Source organism: Chaetodon trifascialis, chromosome 6, assembly GCF_039877785.1.
Source record: "Chaetodon trifascialis isolate fChaTrf1 chromosome 6, fChaTrf1.hap1, whole genome shotgun sequence".
NCBI classification, from domain to species: domain Eukaryota; kingdom Metazoa; phylum Chordata; class Actinopteri; order Chaetodontiformes; family Chaetodontidae; genus Chaetodon; species Chaetodon trifascialis.
This window is the reverse complement of record NC_092061.1, coordinates 5,718,760-5,742,866: the sequence shown is the minus strand read 5'-3', so window position 1 is coordinate 5,742,866 and position 24,107 is coordinate 5,718,760. Positions and strand designations below refer to the sequence as shown.

Sequence of the window (24,107 nt, the reverse complement as noted above, 5' to 3'; positions counted from 1 at the left end):
TACTGTCAGACTTTTATGCCCTGTTATGGTCACTTCTATAAGCATGAAGCACTCGCAAAAACAAGTTTATATGTACGTAGCTCACTTTCAACCATTGTATATAATTGTGAAGGATGCACCAGTCTGGTACTGATGGGACATCTGTCTGATAATGACCCAAACAGCTGGATCGGTATTGGCAACCATTGAACTTTGATTCCTGTTTGTCTTTACCAAGGAGCTGGTGAACAGTTATTTACTATTGTAATAATGAATAGAAATTCAGTAAATGTATATCTATATGTATTTCTTTGTTACACTTTGTTTTCGAATGTTATGAAGGCAGTGTTTAAGTCAAGCCTGATGTTGCCTTCTTAAAAGAATGATCCCAGTCTCTTCCACACAGGATGTGTGGAATGAAATATAAGCCTCTCGTTTTTCTTGTTTTTTTGGCCATAGAAACACCTCTGCTGTAGTTGTCATGAGTAGTCTCGTAAAGCATTTGGCGCTCTCGCACCCTCTTGCACTGGTGCACTTCCGCTGAGCATGCAGGTGCTGTCACTTTAAGTCTGTGAGGGTTCAGTGCTCAGGGCAGAGGGTGGGCATTAAATTTGGGCCAAGGACAAAGTGCCTGCATTGACATGACGTACTGGAAGACCAGTGTATCAATATAAAAATATCTGTCCCTGTGATAGTATTCTGTATTACACCTTACTGTAGCTTTTACTGAGTCAGATCTTGCAGATTAACTTGCTTCTACATGAACTGTATTCTTTGCTCTTCCTTCCTCCTTTGTAGTTGAGCATGTTATCCTTGAGTTGAAGCTGAAGTGCTCTTTTTACCTTTCACACACAAAGTATGAGTGAATATACATGTATAGGGTCTGCATGCATCTGTAGGTATAAACCAGAATAACCACTCGTCATGCAGGAACAGGTTTGTTCTCTGTTTGTCTCCATATGGTGTCCAGAGGTTTGTTGTTCTCTAGCTGAGCCATCGCAGTGCACAGATCTCTGAGGGATGATTTCCCTCATCCTCAGAAGACACTGCAATGCTGCCTGATAGGAGTCATGAGATCTCACTTGCTCACTTGTCTGGTGTTAAATAAACAGGAGGCATTGTGAGCTTTTTCAATACAACTGTAATAACTTGCTGGCATTGTCATCAGGCTTTCTTCAGCCTGCGCAAAGTCTAATCGTTTGTCGCCAGGAGAGACAGCCAGCACTGTGGCATGGTTTAATATTATTATGACAAGATAACAAAAATAAGCCCTGGATATGAATGCATGAGGTAGATAGACGTGTTTCACAGTTGTTTTAACAAGGTACAGCTTGTACAGAAGAAATGTCTACTCTGATGATGTGGTTCCACGTCTAATCCCGCTCTTTTTATTCACACCTGCCTCTGATGTTGCATTGAATTTAAACTGCACAAAGACAATCATGAAAAGCAGTTAATAAGAAGGAGCAGTGATAGCCACATGATGATATCCATTTCTGTATGTGCAAAACAGCAGTATATGAGCTCATTTTTGTTTCAGCCCAGCAAATTCTACCTGCCAGATAACCTTGCTCTGCATTTCGCCTTATCCTATATGGGCAAGACCCTGTTGTGTCCCCAAGGTCCCAACCCTGTCTTAACTGACGTATGATGAGCAACCAATGGGACATTCTGCAGCTTTGCAGGTGACCTCAGTTGAAAACACACTGCCCTCTGTCTCTACCTCTAATTCCCTGTGGATGGGATACAACGAGGTGAATCTCTAGTCCGAGACATGACAGACAGCCTCTCATTCCATCTTGCAGTACCTTTTGTGTGTCTGTGTCACAGAGGATGTAGAGAATGCAGGTCTTTTATTATTGCACATGAATACATTGAAAATTTTATCTTCTTTTTGCAGCCCTCTGTCATGCCAAAAAGTGATCATCAGCCAAAAACTGATTGCCATCTTTTTTAGCGATATTTAAACTGGTAGAAATGATTGGTTACAGACTAAGCAGGTAAAATAATGCATGTTAAATAATGTAGAGTCATAAGGATAATTGCATTTCTTTATTTTATATACAAGCCATCTGTAAATCATACAATATAGTACAGAAGTATAGTATTGCCTAGTGCCACATAAGTGCCACAGTTGTGATTATTCAGTAACTAGAAAAGTTTCACAAAGATGTAACTTTGCTATTACCAGGGACATAAAGTTAAGTATGCACGTTAAGACTGTTTGATCCAGATAAAAGCAGCCTTAGATGTATGAACTGGACGACAGAGTCACTTTTTGCCACGACACCCCCCCATCGGGGATCACCACAGCGGATCATCTGCTCGCTGACAGACGTGGCCCTGCAGACCCAGCATGGAGATCTGCTAGTAGCTGTGACCACATTATAGCTGCAGTATCTGTCCACCCCCTGATGCACACTTCTACCACCAGAACTGTTTCTCCTCCCTGCTCTACTCCTTGGTTTTCATGTAACGAGGGATAATCAAACAGATGCTCCAGGTTCAAGTTGTAATACAGAGTCCACTGTACTGCTTTTCAGGAATAGTTTGGTTTTAGTTCAATTCTGAATACTAAATTGTTGCTTTTGGAAAATAGTTCCTAGCTGATCCTGCAGATGCTGCCAGAAACATGGAAATTAGCGTTTGCCTGAGGTACAAATGATTTTTATTGGCAGAGACTAACTTTTTGCTATGTCATTATTAATCATGATTGTTAATTGAAAGATGGCCCTACCCATAGCTTCTCCTGCCACTGTGTGTAAATGTACAACATCTCTGTTTATAAATGAATCAGTTTTTGAGATGCAATAAAGATAAGCCATAGATTTCTTACGTAAATCACTGATAATGCAGCAAATTACCGTAGAGACAACCCATGTTGAAATCATTCATTTTGTTTTTATACTGATTGAACTGAGGTATTTTTTCTATCAGCATTGAACCATCCTCAGGTGGTGTACACCATGATTCAAATGCTGTGGGTCTATTTTATCGTTAGCTCTTTATCAGAAGCTTCTTACTGTCTCCCCTACACTTGGTAATCTTTGACTCATCTTTTTTTTTTTACCTGCTGCCTGTTATCTCTTATTGATTCCTCTCATGATGTAGGCTATTTGATTTCTCGCCTTGCAGCTTCTCTGTTTACCTTCATGTTGCTCATCCGTTCATCCCTGGATTTGTTGTTTAGCCACATCATATATTTCTGCAGATGAATTCTCTATGTATTACAATTTTAGGAATTGTTGAATTAGGTCTGAATGTAATTTGCCTATAAACTACTGCAACCATATTGGGTTATGTGCAGCAATAGCCTGATTCCTAGTCCTTATATATCCATACTAGAATCTACAGTAATTTCATCCCCATAAGGAGGCTGTTGTAATGTCTGTTGTTGTATGTGCTGGCACATTTTGTGTTCATTATACAGTACATATGTGCTGCATGTGTTTCTGTCTGCTAAATGTCTGCACAGCTAAAGGACTAATATTAGTGTGGAGGGTTACAGTGATTAGTTCTCAAAGTACCACTAAAACTCACAAGGCCACAGTGAGCCTAATTATCTCGCCTGCAGCACAACAGTTTCTTAAGATGTGAAAACAGTGAGAGAACCAGAGCTTGGCGGTTGGCATGTTGCCTTCTGCTTTATTTCAAGTCCCCTTCATTGCTTCCTCACCTACCGTGTTATTCAGTCGCATGCTGCCTGCTGCTCAGCTGCATTCAGAGAGATGCTACTCTTACGGTATTTCACACTTTGCATTTTAATTGCACAAAGACCATATTGCACATTAATGAAGATTCATTTTGGGTAAATGTCAGCGGAGGACTGCAAAGTAAGCTCAGCATAAAGCAGCAGGAGGCAGAGACGTGCATGTATGTGATTTTGTGAAACTGTAATGAGGCAGACTTGCAACCCACCTGTCAGCATCCCATGATGGAGTTTCTTGTCTTGCCCCCTTGCCCAATACATCCTCTTGAGCAGATTGCATTCTAGGTAATGGGAAACCCCAGAGCTGCAACCATCCGTCAGTCCTGACACTGCACATAGGCCAGGAATTCACACCCATATACACACTCACATTTGCAGCCACACACAGTGCCTACAATCTGAGAATGAGGCTGCTCCAGGTTTGCAGCTCAAGCATGACTGAGGGTTTTATGGGCAGCTTTACTACATTTTTCCTCTGTTCTGCTCTCACATCTCATGACATGCATCAATGGACCTCTTCCGCAGTGTAGTTCTAAATAACAGCCTTTTTGACAGGCAATGTGCTGGCCAACTCTGAATAGGTCCTCCTGCGCTCTTTATTAGTGAAGGAGTGAGTGGCAAGAGGAAGAAAATGTTTGGAATGACCTCTGGATTTTAAGTTTAATGCTGAGGTTGATATGCTGCCACTTTATTATCTGATAGTGAAATTCAGGTTCTTCTTTTAAGTGACATTTGGGGACTATTTTTTCTTCGATCGTTCCCAGGGTGAGACAAATTCTGGGATGTTTTCTATGTCTCGGTGTAAATTTAGCGTGGTCATCGTTACTGATGTTATTAATTACACCTTTGCTTTTCTATGACTTGTCAGAGTATCTGCAGTGAAAAAAATGTATTAGTTGGATCTACTGCTTTTGCTCCCAAGGTTTCATACTTCTAAGCTTTCTAAGCGTATCAGCTCTTTAATATTGTCCAGGGTTTCCCCCAGCAAGCTGATTTGTGAAGGTGTTAAGCTCTGCTCTGAAGGTTAATGATATATTTCATAAAAGTTTAATGATTTGTTTGATTTTTGCGGGGGTGTGTTTTTTTTTTTTTTTTTTTTTGTCTTTTCGGAAAAGGCACCAGCCCTCCACTGTAATAGGCTGCAGATAGCCCTGTTGTTTAATATGCTTTGTCAGTTAGCAGGTGCAGTGTAAAAGAATGTCCAAATGGTGTTTGACCAGCCATTAAGCTTTGAAAAGAAATGCTATATATAGCATTTCACCACATTTGAGTAGAGCAGTTGCAGATACTGTAGACACTGTCAGTCATTTATCAGAGCCTAAACTCACCGTCCAACATAACTTAACTGCAGGCAGAAACAAACGGCTTATGAACAGTGGTTAGATTGGTGTATTCCAGCAAGTGAAAGACTAAGATCTTGGTATGTGATATAGTGGTGACTTACTCATGGTATTGCTGATCCAATGGCAAAGACTTTTGCTCTAATATATCTCATTATTTCTAACCTTGCATTGCTGTGCATTCTCGTGCTGCGGTGAATGCTCTTGTTGTATATTCTCTTCATTCCTGTGGGAGTCAAATTCCCCTTTTAGAGCCAACTTATTTTTGTCTTTTTTGAAAGCTGGGCTGGTTGGTGATTTAAACCAGCAAAGCTTTCATACTGACATTATACATTATTAATGGCTTTGTAATGCCATCAGCAGGCGGTTTGTCATGCTTATTCATTGCGCTTTAATACTCAAAATGTTATCAGTCTCACATCTACAGTAAGGAAAACTAGACAAATTCCCCTCGGCGGGAAATTTGGAGAGTGATACAGTGCGCAAACGCCGGGCCGTGTGCCAAACGCCGGGCCGTGTTGCTGACAGAGGTCAGTGTCCAGTACTAAAAACACATCGCGAAGCTGACATTAGCATGTCAAATAACACATTAAAAACCTCTGAACCATCATTACAACGCAATGAACATTCATTTTAACGTATGTTAGCATATTAGCATTAGCATGCTAACATTAGCATGTTAGCACACCAACCCGACATCAACAGGTATACCTCCAGGCACCAACAAGTTCATAGGACCTCATGTTAGCATTAGCATGTTAGCATTGTGGCTAACGCTAACAGGCCAACATCACTCATTACATCACTAACACATACAACTCACCAGTAGGTAGCTTGGCTGTGGCTGGTTAGCATGTCACTATAGAGCTTAATGGACAATTGATCATTTGACTGAGCTGCACAGCTGCAGCTAAAGCCACATATGTGTGTGTGTGGGAGAGGCACTCAGGCTCAGAGGTTGCCACGGCAACTTGAGATCAGGCCACCTGCGGGTCTGCGAGACTCTGAGAAACGTCTGAATTTGGCCTCTGCGCACCCTCCGAACAAACGCTTCTCACGCCGACACTGTAACTCCTATTGCCGAAATTTCTTCACCGTGAGAGCCACAAGGCTTTGCTCTACAAGCTGATCACTTTCTTTTTCCGCTGGGCTCAAAGATACGGATTTTAGAGCGAGTTAAAAAATGGCTGGTTTCTGTCTCTCCTGTTTTTCATTTGTATTGGACCTTATGGGCGAGGTCAGAGGCGCTCTCGTCGCTCAGAGGCTCACAACTCAAAAACCGTAAGTCCTATCGCTTAGCCAGGCACATCGTGAGAATCAGCGCAAGCGGCACTACAACCTTGGAAAGTTTCGCGCACGTAGAGCGAAATTTGTGCTTTGGAGGAGCGTGGAAAGACAAAAGTTTCACACAATTTTCACAGCTTCTCTCCACTCAGGCAGTTAATCCCCTCCACTCTAGCGCGAACATTCCGTGCAATACACACCCATTATAAACTCAGAATTTCTCCCAAAACGCTCACAGTCATTGAACTGCGACTGCTCGAAAACTATACGACCTATCAAAACGAGACTTAACACACCCATACATGAGACTTGTGTCTACGTTTTAAAGTTGGAACGGCGTCTCTAGGTCAAAGTATGCCGGAGCAGTAGTCCTTTGAAAAAGGGGGAGATTTTGTCGCATTTTTCGGCTCGTCCCATTCATTTCTTATGGGATTTTTTCGTGCGTTTTTCGCGTCTTACGACGCGAAAAACGCGTATTCTGTAGAGAAAAATAATAGCACACCGAGTCCGATCAAGCCGCACGTTTTGATATATCATTCGCCTGGGTGCTCTCAAAACTGTAGGACTAGTAGCGAATCAAAATTTGTACGGAAGAAGAAGAAGAAGAAGAAGAAGAAGAAACACGCAGAAGAACAATAGTGGTTCAGTGCTTTGCACTGAACACAGAAGGGGCTTCGCCCCTTCTGTGTTCAGGGCAAAAGCACTGTATCACTAATAATTATGTTTGTGTTTTTATCTAATGCTCAGTTGGAGTCGGTGTGTGTTGAGCTGCTCCTTCTGTTTTTCCACATTTTCATGCCTTTTTCATGCCTTTTTCCATATGTATTGTGAGAAAGAAAATTAATTATCTGCGTTTTTGACTTTATTAGAGTCATTTAAAAGAACAAGCATTACTGCTTAGGACATGTTTTACTGCAGTAGCCTACTATAATATCCAAAAACAGTGAGTTAATCCCTTTTCTCATGGAGTATGATACTTATTTTTAGAACATGATATCACACTGTCTTCTGTGGAAATGTAATTACCTGCTCATATATTATCAGTTAATAATTCAGGACCGTTTGTCTGCCCTGTGCTGACACAGAAAGTTATTGATCATGAATGTGTAATGAGTATCTACAGATTAATGACGAAAATGGGGAAGCAGAATAATTAATTGTTGCATTCATCAGTGTGAAACAGAAAAGATGTTTTTTTTTTTTTTCCTCATTTTAGAAATGTGCAGTTAATTACAGCCCTGTATCACTGTTTTCAACCTGCATTCAGGTGAAACTGCTTGTGCTGGTGCAGACTGGTTTTTGATAGGTTTGTGGATGACCTTATCCTCACGAGGCCATTTAAACTGCAGCAGAAGCCTCCTCTCCCCAATAAACACATCTCAGAACTGTCTGTTCTGTCCTGCTGTCTCAGACACACACAAGTCTTTTTATGTCCCAGATTTTTGTTTCTTGAAGCCTCATCGCTGACATTACTGTCCGGAGCTCGATCTGTTTTATTGCCTTGCTGTCTCTCAGAACAATTAACCAAAGAGTTGTTTGGCCTTGCGTGTGTGTGACTGAAAGTGCTAATGACTAAGTGCATCAATTCATTGCTCTCCTGTGCTCATATATGTGCATGAGGAGGAAGGTGAGAAAATGAAGAGACAAGGTTGTGGTGCTTTGTCAATAGATTGACCACATCTCTGTGTGTGACCGCATCTGTATGCAATAAATGCCTCGTGTCTTAGTTCCACACATGTGCACAGGCACAAGGTTCTTTCCATCCATCACTTCTTCCTTGTATGTGTGAAATAAGTAAATCCTCAGTTTTTGCTCAGGGCTTTGTCTGAAGCATGTTGAGGTATACGTGCATGACTTTAGCAGCACTGGCATTTAAATGTAAGACAGACTTTGATTAACTCCTCCGTATTTTCAGCTGCATCAATAATGACTGCTATATCATGGCTCTAACTGCGGGAACTGATAGTGTTGAAGTCTCCTCAGTCCTAAGTGGTCTTGACCGTGCATCATTTACACAACATCCAAAAGATCACTTTGCAAAAGCTCAGAAGTTTTTGAAAAGTTCCTGTTGGGCCTTAAATAAGGAACATTTAGAAATAACATTACAATATTTGACAAATGAAGAGAGACAAAAGCTCTGACAAAATCCCACAAACATTACATCTGAGGATGCTACAGTACTTCATTTACTTTACTACAACCAACTCGTTTACAGTGTTTGGAGACACTGCATTAACTATAATTAAAAAGTGTTCGTCAGGCACTCATCATTCAAACAATGTCAAGAGATGTCTATTTTCATTACTTTGACAAATACTGTATTTACATTCATGTTATCTGGCCTGCTCACAGTTTCTCTGCACAGCAGATACAACAAGCTGAAGCAGCATAATAATTCAGAGACTAGACGATCCAGCATGTTTGCCATGTTGATGTTGCAAATCGTAGTTTAATTTCACCTTGAGGCAAATCGTGCTTCCTGAAGATTGAGCAGGCTGTTGGATTATATAGTGAGAATATGTCAATGCCATAACATTCTCTAAGTACCTAAAAATAGGGAAGAGAAAGAGAGACGAGCATGGTGAGAAAGGGACAAAAGTAGGTTTGGGCACTTGCTGATACAGAGTAATAGTATGAGTACTTAATGATACCATTACAGTTCTAGAATGGTCAGCATACGCACACACACATGCACACTTTACCTCAGATCGAGTACAGTTGTCAGTGCAGTAGACTGGGTATTTTCTGAGCCAGTGAGGCATCTCTGGACTGCTGCAGCTAAGTTTCCCTCTGGTGTTCTTTGATGCCCCGGTTCTCATTTGTGTGGTCAAAGGTTTCCGAAGTTCAGTCACAGCAGGAATCACATCTGATGCCAAAGCGTCACAGGGGCTCACTTTTTGGGTTAACTTGTATCCACTGGTGAGCAGTGAGACTGTCAGGGAGGGAGCTCATATTCAGACCCAAATGTTGTCAGAGTCCACTTCTGCTCTATGACAGACTGGTAACGCAGTTTCTGTGATGGGGCAACGCTGGGAATGTCATACGCCGGCTCCAGTACACTGAGAAGAAGACAAAATGCCTTATTATCTACAACTAACAATGACTGGTCAACCATACGAATGCACTGGTTGTCTCTGTACATTGTCTCTGCTTCTCCAGCATTTGCTGCAAACTTAGTTGTTTTTGTTTCCTGGTGCCACCATTAGCCAATTCCTTGACCTCAGCATTGTGTTGGCTCTTGAGATGTTTTATCAAATTGCCTCTTAAAGGAGTTACTTTTCACCCTCCTCTTTACAATTTAGCAGAGCTTAGTTTTGTCAAATATCTGCTGACATTTCTCCCCCAACGCTTCCCTGCTCGACTGACGAGACGTTTACACCAGGTTGCTGTAGTATGGGAGTAGTTTCATGAGTACAAGTACACGTGCACAGTATTGATCCAGTACCTGATATTGGTAACAGTATTGTGGCATCATTGTATGAAGGATGAAAAGATGGGGAGGAGAGTAGAGACCAGCAAAATAATTAGATTTGACAACAGAGCCATTGAGGTAGAGTGACTACAGAAAATGAATGTTTTTGAAGATCAAACCGTGCAATTGGATTTCATCTACTGTGTGTCAGTAAAAGTAAAAGCTACTGCAGATCAAAGACAAACGTTGTTGCAAAATAACCCAATACGTGGAGTAAGAATGGCTTTTACTCAAGCATATCCCCTGGCTGTCTCTGTATGGTGTGTGTAGATATACACTGCCTCCCATTGGTAATGGCTGGTATGTTATGAATGAGACAGAAGTGTCTACACTTTATTAGCACACACCAGATGTATATTTACACTCACATATCTGTGTTACATGTGCATATAGAAGTATACATGCTGTAACTGTGCATGTGCACAATAACTTAGAGGATTGTCCCGTTGCATGAGATGAAAATGAGAAACAATACTGCAATGAAAGAGAGAAGCATTTAACAGTGGTGATTCTATCAGTGGAAAGCCACTCTTGATATTATGTGAAAATGCATGAGACATTAGTGCTGGAGTGCTCTCTACCTCGTTTCAACTACACTCATGGATTTACCCTCCAAACTTGCCCTTCTGTTATTCTTGCACTCCAGACTGCATTTGCATGCGTGTGAAATCAGATTTTAAATGTTTGACTGTATGCATTTGACGTATATTTGTTTGAACTGTAACTGGAGAGTTTGCATTGCACGTGGAGGATTTGCATTTTGTTAATTTAAAAGGTGTGTTTGCTGGAATGCTGACAAATTTTGTGTTAGTGTTATCCCTCGTGTTAAAAGACCATTCAGACGGTGATAGAAAGTGTAGTGCGGGCTTTTGTTTACATTGGGCTTACACTGTGCTTTTAACCTTACTGTTGTTGCATTCCCAGCTGTTTGGCAGGGCAGCCTGGCTTGCTGACAAAGACAGTGAGCAGTTCTTTTATGGCCGCTGCCCATTAGGTGTTCAGCAGAGATAAGTGTGTGGTGGATTATGCTTTCAGCTGCCTGTCAGGAAGACAGAGAGCAGCTATCAAAAACAAGTCTATCAGGGGCTTTTAGATTTGGCTATGAGACACACCCAAGGTAAATTTACCTGCTGAGTGTGCCGCTGGGTCCTCTCACAAACCCATTTATTCCTTCTCCCAGCTATTATTACAGTATTTAGCGGTTGTTTTAATAGCATCATAGAAGATGAATAGATAAACACCTTGCTATGAACCACTCAGTATCCCTTTGTGTCCTTAGCAATTTCTCATCTCTCAGTTCCCCAGGATGAACCCTGGAGGTTACTGCAGAACAGAGGATTAGAAAGTTCTGTCTATTATATCAAAATTCAAGGATTTTTGGATTTTTGTTTCCAAGAGTGCGGCTCACAGAAAAGCCCCTGTTAGATACAGGGTTTACTGCACATCTGTGCCTGTTACTCGCTGGTATATGATGCATAAATTTAGCACCAGGTGTGAATATAATCATCATGTCTGTTGAGCTTTCAGTCACAGGTGTCTAAAATCATTCAACCTGGCCTGAGCACTGCCTCTTCCTGGCCTACCCCACCACTACTCGAAATTGAGCTTTTGTGTGTGTGTGTGTGTGTGTGTGTGTGTGTCTATAAAAGCATGCTTAGTTGGAGGTGTGTTTAGAGAGGAGTTGTATTTTATTGGAGTTCACACAGTTATTTCCTGTCCAGGCTTGTTAATTTCAGTTTCAGAGCTTTTCCTTGTCAGTAAAGCTCAAAGCGCGGACCTGAACTGCTGAATGCAGTTTGTTAAATCTCTGAAAGCGGAGTTGAATTCCAGCAAGAAGTATTGAGAAACACTTTTTGCAACATTGCAAATGTTGTACTGCAGATGGTTCTTTTAAATGTTCAGTTAAATCTACTTTTACCTCATACGTTTAGGCCGCATGGCTCAAAAGTAATGCCCCTCAACAGCAGAAAGACAGAAAAGCGCTTTTTGCCTTCCATGGCTGCACTTCTGTGCCCACAGCACCTGCTTACCTTTTGCAGTTTATCAGTGGGTGACACATTGAGTCCTTACACCCAGTCTCCCCTAACCCAGCACTTTCATTTCACAGCCTTCAGCCTGCAAGGTGAACAAACACCCAGGGTGCACCGATCCATCACACAGCCTTCGTCATCAACCACTGTTAATTCTTCCAAAGTGTATTGATTTTTATAATACCTATTGCTTATTGATCTACCCACCAGGCCTTCTGTGGTACATGCAATCACTTTCTTATAGAATTTTCTCAACTGTGGGAAATATTTTAAAACCTGATGTCATATATGGTGGTTGATTTCCAAGAAAGTACCCCTGCGATCACTCCTCTGTGCTGTACCCACGCTCACTCATATTCAGCCGCCACCCACCTGCAGCACAAACCTTTTCCATTTCATACTTTTCAGCCTGTGTGTGTTTATGGCACCATAAAGTTGGCACTGGGGGATGCAGACTCGGAGCCAGCGATGTGTGTCTGGGGAATATCGACCCGGTGGGACTCAGAAAGACAGAGATAGAAAGAGAGCTGCTGCAGTTTGAGAGATTAGTAGCTGTGTCTCCATTACACAGTATGGGATTATTTCTTTTTAGTCATGCTTCAGATCGTTCATAAAGTACCCATGATGTGTTTCCTTTTTATTTATTTCATGCTGGTATTTACATAACTCTGCATCGTCTTTTATATTTACTGCTTGTACTATAGAGTAATCCCATCCCAGATATTTCCAGCTGTATCTCTACTTTTCTCCTTTTTTCTTATACTGTCATCTATTCCTTGTTACTGCAGCTCTCCTGCAGTGATATGTCAAAGGCAGCAGAGTGTAAAAGGGTCTGTGTGTGACAGTGTGGTTCTTGTATCTCTGCTGGTGTGCATGAGGGTGTCTGAGGTTGTTCAGATGTGAAGAAGTTTTCCCAGCAGGCCGACGTTTGTGCATATTTTGCTGCTCTCACGTCAAAGCTTGCTGGCAGCGGAGAATCATGTCAGCAGCTTTTATTCAGACAAAAGCCGGTTTGATGCTTTTGTGTCTAATGTTGTTCGTGATCTTGTGTCAGACTAAATGACATTGATCATTGAGTATTCTGTACATTTGAATGTGTAATATCAGTGTAATATCATGTTATTGTCCATAAAACTACTGACTATTCATCATGCATGCAGATTGCAGAGTTTTTTGCAGTCCAAAACGTGAAAACTCTTTTGCATTGAAAGGTGGGCCAACTGGCCATTACAGAATATCTTGCTTACAAATGAGTGTCTCAACTGCTAATATCACATATAATACCTCTGTTTTGAGACATTTCTGCAATACCCTATCAAAGGAGAAACATAGCACATATAAAACAGTCATAAGTGTTTTGTATGCACTGTATGTGTATGCAGTAATTATACAGTATATGTATTTAAAGTGCTTGTTATTAGTCTTGTTGATATTCCTTTGGTCACGCTGTTATCTGAATCTGAACATGAACAGACTGCTAAGACAAACTAAACCTAATTATCTCATGCACAAACACAGCCTTCAATTCAAATACTGCGTTATGGATACTTCTCTAAGTATGTGTTGTTGCTGTCATTGTTTCTCAGATGCAGTGAACATTTGAACATTTGAACTGTAGCTGCTGGACTAAATGTCATAGTTACTGTATTCAGTAACAGTGAATTAGTTTCTGTTTGCCTGTCAAATGAATTGATTTTATCCTGAAGTTTATGGACCTTGGGGAACAGGATGCTAGAATAAAGCAGACATTGAATGGGCAGGAAGATAAATACCCATTAACCAGGCTAATAAAATATAGATTGATAATTATATATTTCCTTTTTGCTCTTGGTCATCATGAGGAATGGTGAATACATTGAGATAATGAATTGAAGACCATCCAGCCTGTTTGAGTGCACAGTGTGTGTTTATGTCTAAAACATTGTTAGTTTGGGCACTTTTTTAGGTTGACAGCCCCTTGAGTGTTTATAAATACAAATTAAAATACAGACTGAGTTGACCGAATTCATTGACCCCACCAAAATCATCTGGCACTTTTACAGAATAACCCAAATGTAAACTAGTGGCACCACCTTGTGGTCAAATAGATGCACTGCATGGATCAAGTACATCCAAGCGCCCAGCTTCAGCACCAAATACTTGTAATCACGTGACCCACAATAGAACATGAGTCACATGACATGCCTTATTCTCTCCTTAGGCCTTCAAAGCAGTGTGTCCTACTGTGTTTCTTTGTTTGAAAATTATGTGAGTGAGAAGAAAAGATGTGTTTTGTTGTGACAGTTACGGACATTATAAGAAAATAACTGCACCTAATGGAAAATAACCATAAACTGTACAAACATGTGCTTTGTGTATTTGGAAATGCAGTCATTCAGCATCTTCAAGAAATATAGTGTGTGTTGTTTTCTTTCATGAATGTCAGTAAACGTTCGCATATTACCAATGACAGAAGTTGAAGAAGGTGACCTGCATAATTTGACTCTAAAACATTTCCTTATACATGGTTAGATAGGCGTCATATACCATCATCATATTATTTAACTTTGCTTCTCTGCATTTGTTGTTTTTCCCTGTAGGGACCAGTGACCCATATGTGAAGTTTAAGATCGCAGGGAAGGAGGTGTTCAGGAGTAAGACCATCCATAAGAACCTCAATCCAGTGTGGGACGAGAGAGTAAGCTTGCTGGTGGAAACCCTGAAGGACCCGCTATATGTCAAGGTACAGCAGATGCTATACTGTATGCTGTATTTCAGATGTTTCTTATGACTCGAAGGACATGAACTCACCGTGTACGCTTGCCTTTTATGCCAGAACAGATGAATCAATGTTCAGATAATGTCAGGTACAGTTAACATTTGCAGCGTGCTGTTGAGGGTCCTCATTTGTTGTATACTGTCTCTTTGTAGGTTTTTGATTATGACTTTGGACTTCAAGATGATTTCATGGGCTCAGCATACCTCCACCTGGAGTCGCTGGAACATCAGAGGTCTCTGTGTCCTTTTTTCTGTCTTAATTCTTTCTCTTCTTTCCACTAACACCTTACACATCCTCAATCTCCTGCCCTCCTATTAACTCCGATGTCTCCTGCACTCTGTCTCCACTGATTTCATTCAAGTACTGTAATCTTACCTTCATTCCCCCAGAAATAAGGAAGTTAAGAGAAGCTGATGCATCAAAAGACATCTATGATTAAGAGTTAGGAGTCCTCCATAGTTACACCTATTTTCTTGGCACCCAGCCCTCTCTCAGCATCTTTCCCTGCCTTTGATGCAGCTGTGTGATCAAATATAGTCTGTGGTCTCCCTCTAGTGGCATTCTTTAGTTGTATTGTCCAGAGTGCTTCTCTGTAGCAGGAAGCAGGAAGCATGAAGAGGACTTTAATCACCAAAAGTACATCATTTACTGTCTGTTAGGTAGAAGTATGGCCACCTGTTTTAGTTTTAGAATTTTACAATCACTAAATTTCATTTGTGTAATCTCTTTTGTGCCAGCAAAGACTAAACAAACACACAAAAAAAGGTTTTACAGGCCCTACACACCCACACAGGTGTTTTCACTTACTCTGGTTGATTACACCTCTAGTCAGGTGGAAGTCCAAATCTATTTTTTTTTTTTTTTTTTGGCATAACCAGATGGATTTTTGGAAGTCGGGACAGCAAAACAACATATGAAAAGCTGTTTTTGCAAATCTAATCTAAGCCACATTCGGAGGTGGTTTGAAATGCGATTCCAATCAGATTTCAATCCGGATGCTCTGGCCACTCAAGTCGGATGTCAGAGTGTCTGTTACACCAAATCCAGAGCGATGGAAGTGCATCAGAGTGGCCCATATGGACCCATATATTCGATCGCTTGTAAGTAACAGTGAGCACAGTCTGTCTTTATGATCTGATTTGAGAAACAAATCTGATCTGCCTGCAGTCTAAATGCAGCCTTTGAGTTGTCGTCGTAAGAAAAGCACATTGGTTATTAATAGCGTTAACGATGCCTCCAGTCTTTTCAAATGTCCCCGTGAGCCATGACAGGGAGCAACTATGCACTATACAGAGACCAAAGCAGCTAAATGGAATTCAGCCATCATTAATTTTGTTAGTCACACGTGCTTTTACTGCTGTGACATGTTGAAAGGTCTTCCACTAAAATGAGCTTTTATTGACAGATACTATAACATGTTCACTTAATGCATTTTCATCATATCAAACTTGTGTGGAACAGCGATGTCATATTTAAAACATTAATGTGCATATTTCCAATGAGCTCTCTTTTCCTAAAGCTTAGATCATCACTGCTTAAATATTGTGGTCTTGATAGGCCTAATTTGAGATTATTAGCGGGTTTGATCTCTTGTTGTCATGGACTAAAAACAGCCAAAATGGCAGCTTGAAGGGAGAGAAGAAGGAAGCAGAACATAGTAGTCTCCTCCTGGTGAGGCTTATTTCAGTGCTCCACATCCACTGAGTCAGACTTGAACTGACTCAATGTGTGTATCCACTCTGTGCTAAGGTGGGAGGGTTATGGGTGAAGTACATGTATTCATTTATATACACGTATCTGAATGCTCATGAATGTACAGTATGCGTGATTCAAGATTCAAAACTTTATTGCCATATCAACAAAATGAATTGCAATTTGTAAAATTAAATAAATAAAGCATTAATATCCAACCCATCCAATAATCAGAAAAGCATGAAGGCATAAAGATAATGGGTACAATAAAATCCAACACAGAGGAACAGCATAGATGAAGCTCAAGCTCCTGGAGGGAAATTTGCATCAATATCAAACAACCCACCAGATAAAATGTGCTTTAAAAACATCTGCCACATTGCACGAATTACTTAACCTGCCGTGCGGCCTGCAATGCTGTGTTTACAGCGTTATGGAGGAAGGCAGCTCCACAGCATGTGCTCTTCTGCAGCCTGGATGCTCTGGTCTTAATGCTTCTTAGTCTTTTGTGAGAAGGAAGGAAATTAAAAAGGTTGTTAGCCAGGTGAGAGGGGTCCTTTAGAAATTTTAGGCCCTTCTTTTGTAATCCAGCCTTATAGATTCCCTCTTGTTGTGGGAGATTGGATCCAGTAATTCAAGAAGCAGTACGCACCACCTTAACCAACTGTCTCCTGTCCTCAGCTGACATGTTGCCAAACCACACAGTCACTGCGTAGGTGAGGATGCTTTCCTCTGCTCCTCTATGAAACTGCTCCATACCATTCCAGGTTTTTTTTTTTAAGTTGTCTTCAAGAGAAAAGCCTCTGGTGTGCTCTCTTTAGAATAGTGGTGGTGTTGTCCCACATTTCAAGATAGAGGAGATTTGCAGCTGTCATGAATTTCATTGTTGTTGATCAAGGGAAGGTGGTCCCCAAACCTTAAATGCGGAGTTGTTAGCGTTACACCAGGGCTAGGACCTCACTCTTGTAAGCAGTTTCATTGTTGTTCGAGATCAAACCCACTACTGTGGCTTCATCCCAACAGACTGGGAGTGTCAAATACAGTCTCACAGTACACAGAAAGCACTTACAGCATGAACCTGTATGTAAACATGGCTTACTGTGCTTCCCCGTAGGACACTGGATGTGACGCTGGACCTGAAGGACCCACAGTACCCTGAACATAACCTGGGCAGCCTGGAACTAGCTGTCACTCTGTCACCGAAGGAGGGAGACATGAGGGATGCTGTAAGAAATCTATATGAATCAGATTACTCATTCATCTCTTCCGACACACACTACATTTCCTCTTCACTCAGGGGAAGCGTTCCTTTCTATCTTACTTGCTCAAATGTCATCTTTGACACGTCACAACAAGATAAGGAATAATACGCCTTATATGCTGTCGGCACATGTAGAAATCCCGAAGACCAAGTTGAGCATGACTGCTTTTCAGCTGAAAAATAATCAATACGATAAGTTTTCTAACATTCATAATCAAAGTTCAGCAACTGTGTTATTCCAAATGTGCGAACTGTTTCTCCATACATCAGAAGCCCGAGCATGCTGTGTTGAACTGGAATATGCTGGCTCCAGTCAGCCTCCGTTACTGGAAACTCTTCAACTCAGCAAATACATATGCATAAACACAAGTGTAATTAATATGTTCTGTGGAAAAGTTCCATGTTCAAAGAGCACTGGATTCTCTTCCCTAATTATGTTGGCTCGTGCCTCTGCGGACGTGCTCGGTGTTTCAGAGTTGCATTTATTTCTGTTCAATTATTTGTTTGGTTAATTGGACCCCTGCATGCTCGATCCAGAACAAGGCAGAGTCATGGGGGAAATATTTTATTCCTTTTGATCTGATGTCTTAATTCTGCTGCTTATTTAGTACTGTAGTTCAGAGAGTCCACATTTGACAGAACAAATAAACTCTATTTAGGTTAAGCATCATTTTGGATTTCTCCAACTGTGAAGAAAATGAGTACAAGGTTATACTAGTACATTCAGGATGACTGTCTCTGTTGCCATCTACTGGTTTGGAAGGGTAAAAAAACTTCAATCTACTTTTAAACTAATTCTCTATTGCACTGTTAATAATCTGGACATTTTGGTAATCGTGCAGCATCAACAGTGTATATGATGATCTGCGTCATGCACTCTGTGTTTTAAAGTTGATGAGTGATATGAGGGAGTGTGTGGGTTTTCTTTGAGCACATGTAAATAGTCCTCATGTCATGATTATTTTTATACTTGAAACTTTTGCATTACGATTAGATTTAATTAACAGAAATAAGCCAAAGTCTGAGACGTGTGGCAAGACCTTCAACAAAATCTCCTGCCTTTTTGAGGATGTTTTCATAATCCTCTCTCTTATGCCTTCCCAGTATAAAGAAATATTTACTCTTGCGTACAGTGAAGTACAGTGTTTAACTGTGTATTATTACTGGACCCAAACAAGGACGTTAAACAAGGAGGCAGCTTGCAGTCACTGTCTTTTTTTGGGTCTAGGAATGAAAATGACATTTGTGAAAGTATCAAGTATAAAAATGATGTTTATGAGAGGCACAAACTGCGACGTACAAACATGTTTATCTCTGCGTGTGTATGTGTGTGTACACGCATGTCTGCATATGCAAATATCTCATAAGATCATTTAACTAGTAAGAGCGCTTCTTATACACATATTGCTTAACCTGCATGAATGACAGCTACCCCTCTCTCTTTATCTAACCCCACCTGCACCAGGCCAGGGCTAACGTCTGAACTTCATGCACCCCATGCTCTTTAACCTCTGACCCTGCAGCTCTAAGGGGGAGACAGTGGGGGGCGCTCTGTAACAGCTTTGTCTCATTTACAGACCATGCTTTTGAGAAGGAACTGGAAACGATCTAGTAAGGTAAACTAAAACAGCATGTAACTCCCCCACCCACAAACTTCTGACTGTACTGTAACCCCACTACCGACCGCACTGCACCTCACCTATCCTGCACTCTTCACTTGTGTCCTGGTACATGGATGGAGTCTCTCCGGCCCTCTCCCTCCGTCCTCCGTCCTTCCTTTTCCTCCTTCCACAGTGGTATTGGCAGTTTTTCTTTCTTTGGCAGTTCTTTGGTTCTCATTGTCACCAGCTTATTTTCCACAAGCTGCAATATACCATCTGCTATTTACATCACCTCAGGGGATGTAAACTCTTTTCCAACCTTTTTTTTTTTTTTTTTGAATGCAAGCAGGATTAAGCCTAAAGGTGGACTGTATTAACATGTGTGAAGGCAAGTCTAAGAGCCACATAAATATACACCACAGGTGTATTTATTTATTTATTTATTTCTTAATTACATTTTTTAGATTGTTTTGAAACCATTTAGTCTTTGAGTTTTAAATCGGGCTTCATGGTATATTTTTAAAATAATGTATATTGAACTTTGTGCTCTTGAAATGTTAAATTATGCTCAGCTTGAGCCTCAGATATGATATGTCAGTGCTTCTTCCACCTTTGACCTGCGCAGTGTATTGCAGCTGCTGTGTGAGAAAATAAAGCCATCGATTTGTTTATTGGGGGATTTTAAGGAGTCCTGTACAGCAAATCAACTATGAAATAAGAAAGCTTGCTGATTGTTGACTGTGTGGACTGATTATAGGACACTCTTAGACCCCTTCACATCGAGTGAAAATCTTTGATGTTCACATTATTTTCAGTTCCCATCTTGCCTTGCATAAGAGACTGCTACCTTTTTGGTTTCTTTTTGTGATTCTTGTTGGCTGTCAAGTTGACAGAAAGCATGCTCTTCAAGTTCTGCTTCTTCTCATTGGCTCAGGCATGAAGCACTTTTCAGCCAAGTACAGCTCTATTAGTATCAGGGACGATTTTGTGAACACAACTGGGTTTGTTTGCAGCTTTGTTTGCTCATGTGTCTCATGTGTTTACCTCAAGTCGATCTCCTAAATTGCGCCTAAAAACACTGTTTCCTTAACTAACAGTGAAACTTTGATATCCACCGAGAGACACAGATACACATTTGAAGTGTGCTTGGTCGGAGCTGGGCAGACGTCCTGCTGTATCGTGCTTCCCCAAACCAAGCCTTTGAAGCCTCCAAACTGGGCCACCCTGCCTGTCACTCGGGAATTAGCTCAAATACTAACTAACTACGTAGCTACTAACTGTGCTACCCCACCAAAAAAGGCGCTGCTCTTGAGTGCCTCCCAGCCTCCCTGCCTCCGTGCTCGACAACATGCAGTACACAGTTATTTTTACACAGCCACTTCTTTTTAATGAAGCATCCATGAGCGTTGAACCCACAGTAGAAGATGCAAACTACTCAAGAAGTAGAGATAATAATTATGAGTCAGAGGCATATTGAATCCAGGTCTCTCTTATTTCACTTCAAAAGTTTTTCTTCTTCCAAATGGCTGACAAACGTTGAGCCATGTGCAGGGCTGTATTAATTCTTAAACTGAATCTCTGTATCGCCTCTGAAGCTTTCACCCTCTCGACAGCTCTGTGCACAATCCCTCTCCTGCTGTGATCTGGCAGGGGGATGTGGAATCCCAATCCAAATAGCCCATGGTTTTCTGTAACAAGAAATGTGTAGCAACAAAACAGGGAAACAATTAGAACTGCGCTTGAGTAGGACATAACAGCGACCTCTCATCATTAGCATATAGTGTGTTAGCAGCAAGTGAACAGGAGAGATGAAACATGTGGGAGTTACTGTATGTGTGGTTGGCTATATTGCAGGGAGCCATTCGCATTGTTTAATGTCTGGAGAATGGAAATTAAGAGGCTCCGTCTCCAGATCAAAGGCCTGTGCTTGCGAGGCAGGGTTTGTTCAGAGTTTAATGAAATTCACCCGCAAAACAAAAGCTATGCTAATAAATTCTCCCTAACGAGGAAGGAGGAGAGGGAAAGGCAGAAAGGGAGAGAGAGAGGGTGTATTTGTTTGACAAATAAATACCCTGCTCTTTGTTTTAGTGAAGGATACTGACATGATTCAAAGAGAGGTTAAATAGGCCTGTAAGTGCTGAGAAAACTGTTGGGGAGAAAAAAACGACTAAAATTATGGAGAATCATCAATCTGAGTTTGCAGCGCTGTCAGCTCACAGTACAGCCAGATGGAAGAAGAAATTTACAGAGTTTCACTGTGAGAGCATCTCAGTGGTTTGCCCGTTTTGGATAAGACAGTGCACAAATCACTCACCTCCTAGTTATTTATTATTTCTTTTATTATATCAAGAATTTGTACAAAAAAACACAGGACCGATGAAAGATATACACATTCCCGTGCAGAGCCTGAGCTGTGTGAACACTCAGAGTCAGTAACTGTTTCCGCTGATCGAATAGTGGGATGCCACGTTTGATCGTTTATAGTGATGATCTGTCAGGTGAGCTCGCACCTCAGGGGTAAATTTTGTTGAATTTTCTCATTTTGTGTGATCACGTGTTTTTGCCTGCTCCTCTCCGTGTTGTCTTGATGTGTTTGGTATTGGTTATTTTCCTGTTGACCAAGTGTACGCAAGCCATAATTCTATCTTGGGGTTGATTCATGTGTTGTTCATGTGTGTTTATTTTGGGGGTGTTTTCTGCACATGCTTGGCTATGTATAAATGCACGTGTGTTGTAAATGTTTGTTTGTGTGTGTGTGTGTGTGTGTGTGTGTGTGTGTGTGTGTGTGTGTGTGTGTGTGTGTGTGTGTGTGCTGCAGTATCAGAGTATGCGTCTGTCAGATGTGCACAGAAAAGCCCAGCTGTGGCGAGGTATTGTCAGCATCAGTCTGATAGAAGGTCGCAGCCTCCAGCCCATGGATGCCAACGGCCTCAGCGACCCTTACGTCAAATTCAGGATGGGGCACCAGAAGTACAAGAGCAAGGTAAGCACACCCCTCTTTGGTAATATTTTCTTAATTTGACTGTTCCTGCCATCTAATTCAGGATGAGGCTTTATGTGCAGCTCTGTGAGTAAAGTAAGAAACCAGCACATTTATGGTAAGATTTTAATTTCTGTATTTCTGTACACAATGGAACTACTGAGACAGGCCTTTTCACTTCTACAAGTCTTCTGAAGTTATGCTTGTTTGCTCATTGGTCATTTGCTCAGTAGAAATGACCGCCTTCCACAATAAAAGCACATAATTGTAGATTTTAGACAGTTTTACGGTCAGTTTGTGCTCCCTTGCTGCTTTTGTTCCTGCAATAAATAAATATTTCTAATGGCTTACACAGTTCCTTTTCTTAATTACTTTCTGTCTTGACTTTACTCACAGCATAGCAGGAAGATGTCATGTAACACAGTTCAGTGTTTATTTTTACAGATTTCAGCCTTTTTCACTGTCTTGTAAATCTGCAACACTCAGTTTGTACTCCTCACTCACATTTGATTTGCTCAGTCTGTGAACAATTTCTGAGCTGTATCGTCTTATATAGTTTACCATACATCTACTATTCTACTATGGTATGGTAACACAGTGTATTTCCTTCTGTTGTTCACTAAGACAATTCCCAAAACGCTGAACCCCCAGTGGAGAGAGCAGTTCGACTTCCACCTGTACGATGAGCAGGGAGGCTTCGTGGACATTACAGTCTGGGACAAAGATGCTGGCAAGAAGGATGACTTCATGGGAAGGTACTCATTTCTTTAACTTTCCAGTCAATATCCATGAATATAGCACTTCAGATTTAAACCCTGGATAAATACTGCGCTATTTCCTGTGGAAAAGGGGAATTTTCCAAGTTGGAGAATGGAGGCACTCGAGGAAGCCTTTGAACTCTTTGACCCACATCCAGTAATTACTATTGGCTTGCCTTGATATTAACTGGCGATAGATTAAGGGCATGCCAGAAAATCAATTCAGTCAGGAGAAGATGCTCTCAAGTGCCTCCTTAAAGGTTTTTATTGTGTCAGCTTTGGCTAAGTTGTCTGCAGTTGCTTATATTCTACACACATGAAGCTTACTATGTAGGTACTGTTATTAGGTGGTTGCTATTACTGCATGAAACATGCAGAGTGTAAAATTGTCTCTCTCTCATGTCTCTCTTATATTCTGTGATAATTATTATTTTACTGTTATTCCATTCATTTTTCTGCAAGCTTAAGCCCCCCAAAACAGCTAGACCACAATATTTTAAAGTTTAGTCTTGTTGTCCTCTGTAGCTTTGCTTCAATATCAGCTTACCCACAAAATGGGCAGTAGTTTAACTCTGTAATTGTGTTTCTTTTTCAATCTGTTTGTGCGTGTGTGTGCACTTTAGGTGTACCATTGACCTGTCACTGCTCAGTAAAGAACACACACACAAGCTGGACCTGCCACTGGAAGAAGGTGAAGGCGTGCTGGTGCTGCTGGTTACACTCACTGCTTCTGCCGCTGTTTCAATCTCAGACCTGTCAATCAACATGCTGGATGACCCGCATGAGAGGCACCAGATCATGCAGAGATATGTGAGTTGGTTTTATTGGAAGTGTGGCCTTGTGTTGTGTGTTTGGGTTTAGGTTAAGATGATGCTGTGTGAGTGCTTTTGTCAGGAACGTAGAGTGTGTGAGAGCTCAACTGAAAGACCTAAATGTTAGACTTTGTCATAGCTTTTAAAAGGCATCATGCCTGTTCTGCGTTACTGTGTTGAAAATAAAAGAGAGTGTGACTAGAACTACACGATAACCTGCATGCCACAGTACCCTTAATCATACTCAAAATCCATATCATCCTTTCGTCATCACTTCACACACGGCTTGAACAAATCTCCCGCAGTCACACCTGTTTTACTGATAAACCCTCTACCTGATACTCTTGCTTCCCTCTGGGATTGATGGCTGTGTGACGCGTGTCCAAGTTACAAAATGAAGAAAAGAATTGCTTCTGTTGTGTCATGAGTCA

The 24,107-nt window shown here is 41.2% G+C and overlaps 1 protein-coding gene across 4 annotated transcripts in view; it reads left to right on the top strand.

Moving 5' to 3' along the window:
• mctp1a (multiple C2 domains, transmembrane 1a) overlaps positions 1-24,107 on the top strand; it is a 137,249-nt gene that overhangs the window by 50,603 nt on the left and 62,539 nt on the right. For 2 of the 4 annotated variants that reach the window (XM_070964974.1, XM_070964972.1), the window contains exons 3-9: positions 14,394-14,536; positions 14,725-14,804; positions 17,379-17,490; positions 19,103-19,141; positions 21,945-22,109; positions 22,731-22,861; positions 23,488-23,674. In XM_070964974.1, coding sequence (XP_070821075.1) covers positions 14,394-14,536; positions 14,725-14,804; positions 17,379-17,490; positions 19,103-19,141; positions 21,945-22,109; positions 22,731-22,861; positions 23,488-23,674 — 857 coding nt within the window. The remainder of the gene's footprint in view (positions 1-14,393; positions 14,537-14,724; positions 14,805-17,378; positions 17,491-19,102; positions 19,142-21,944; positions 22,110-22,730; positions 22,862-23,487; positions 23,675-24,107) is intronic. The other 2 variants (XM_070964975.1, XM_070964973.1) reach the window with 1 other exon arrangement.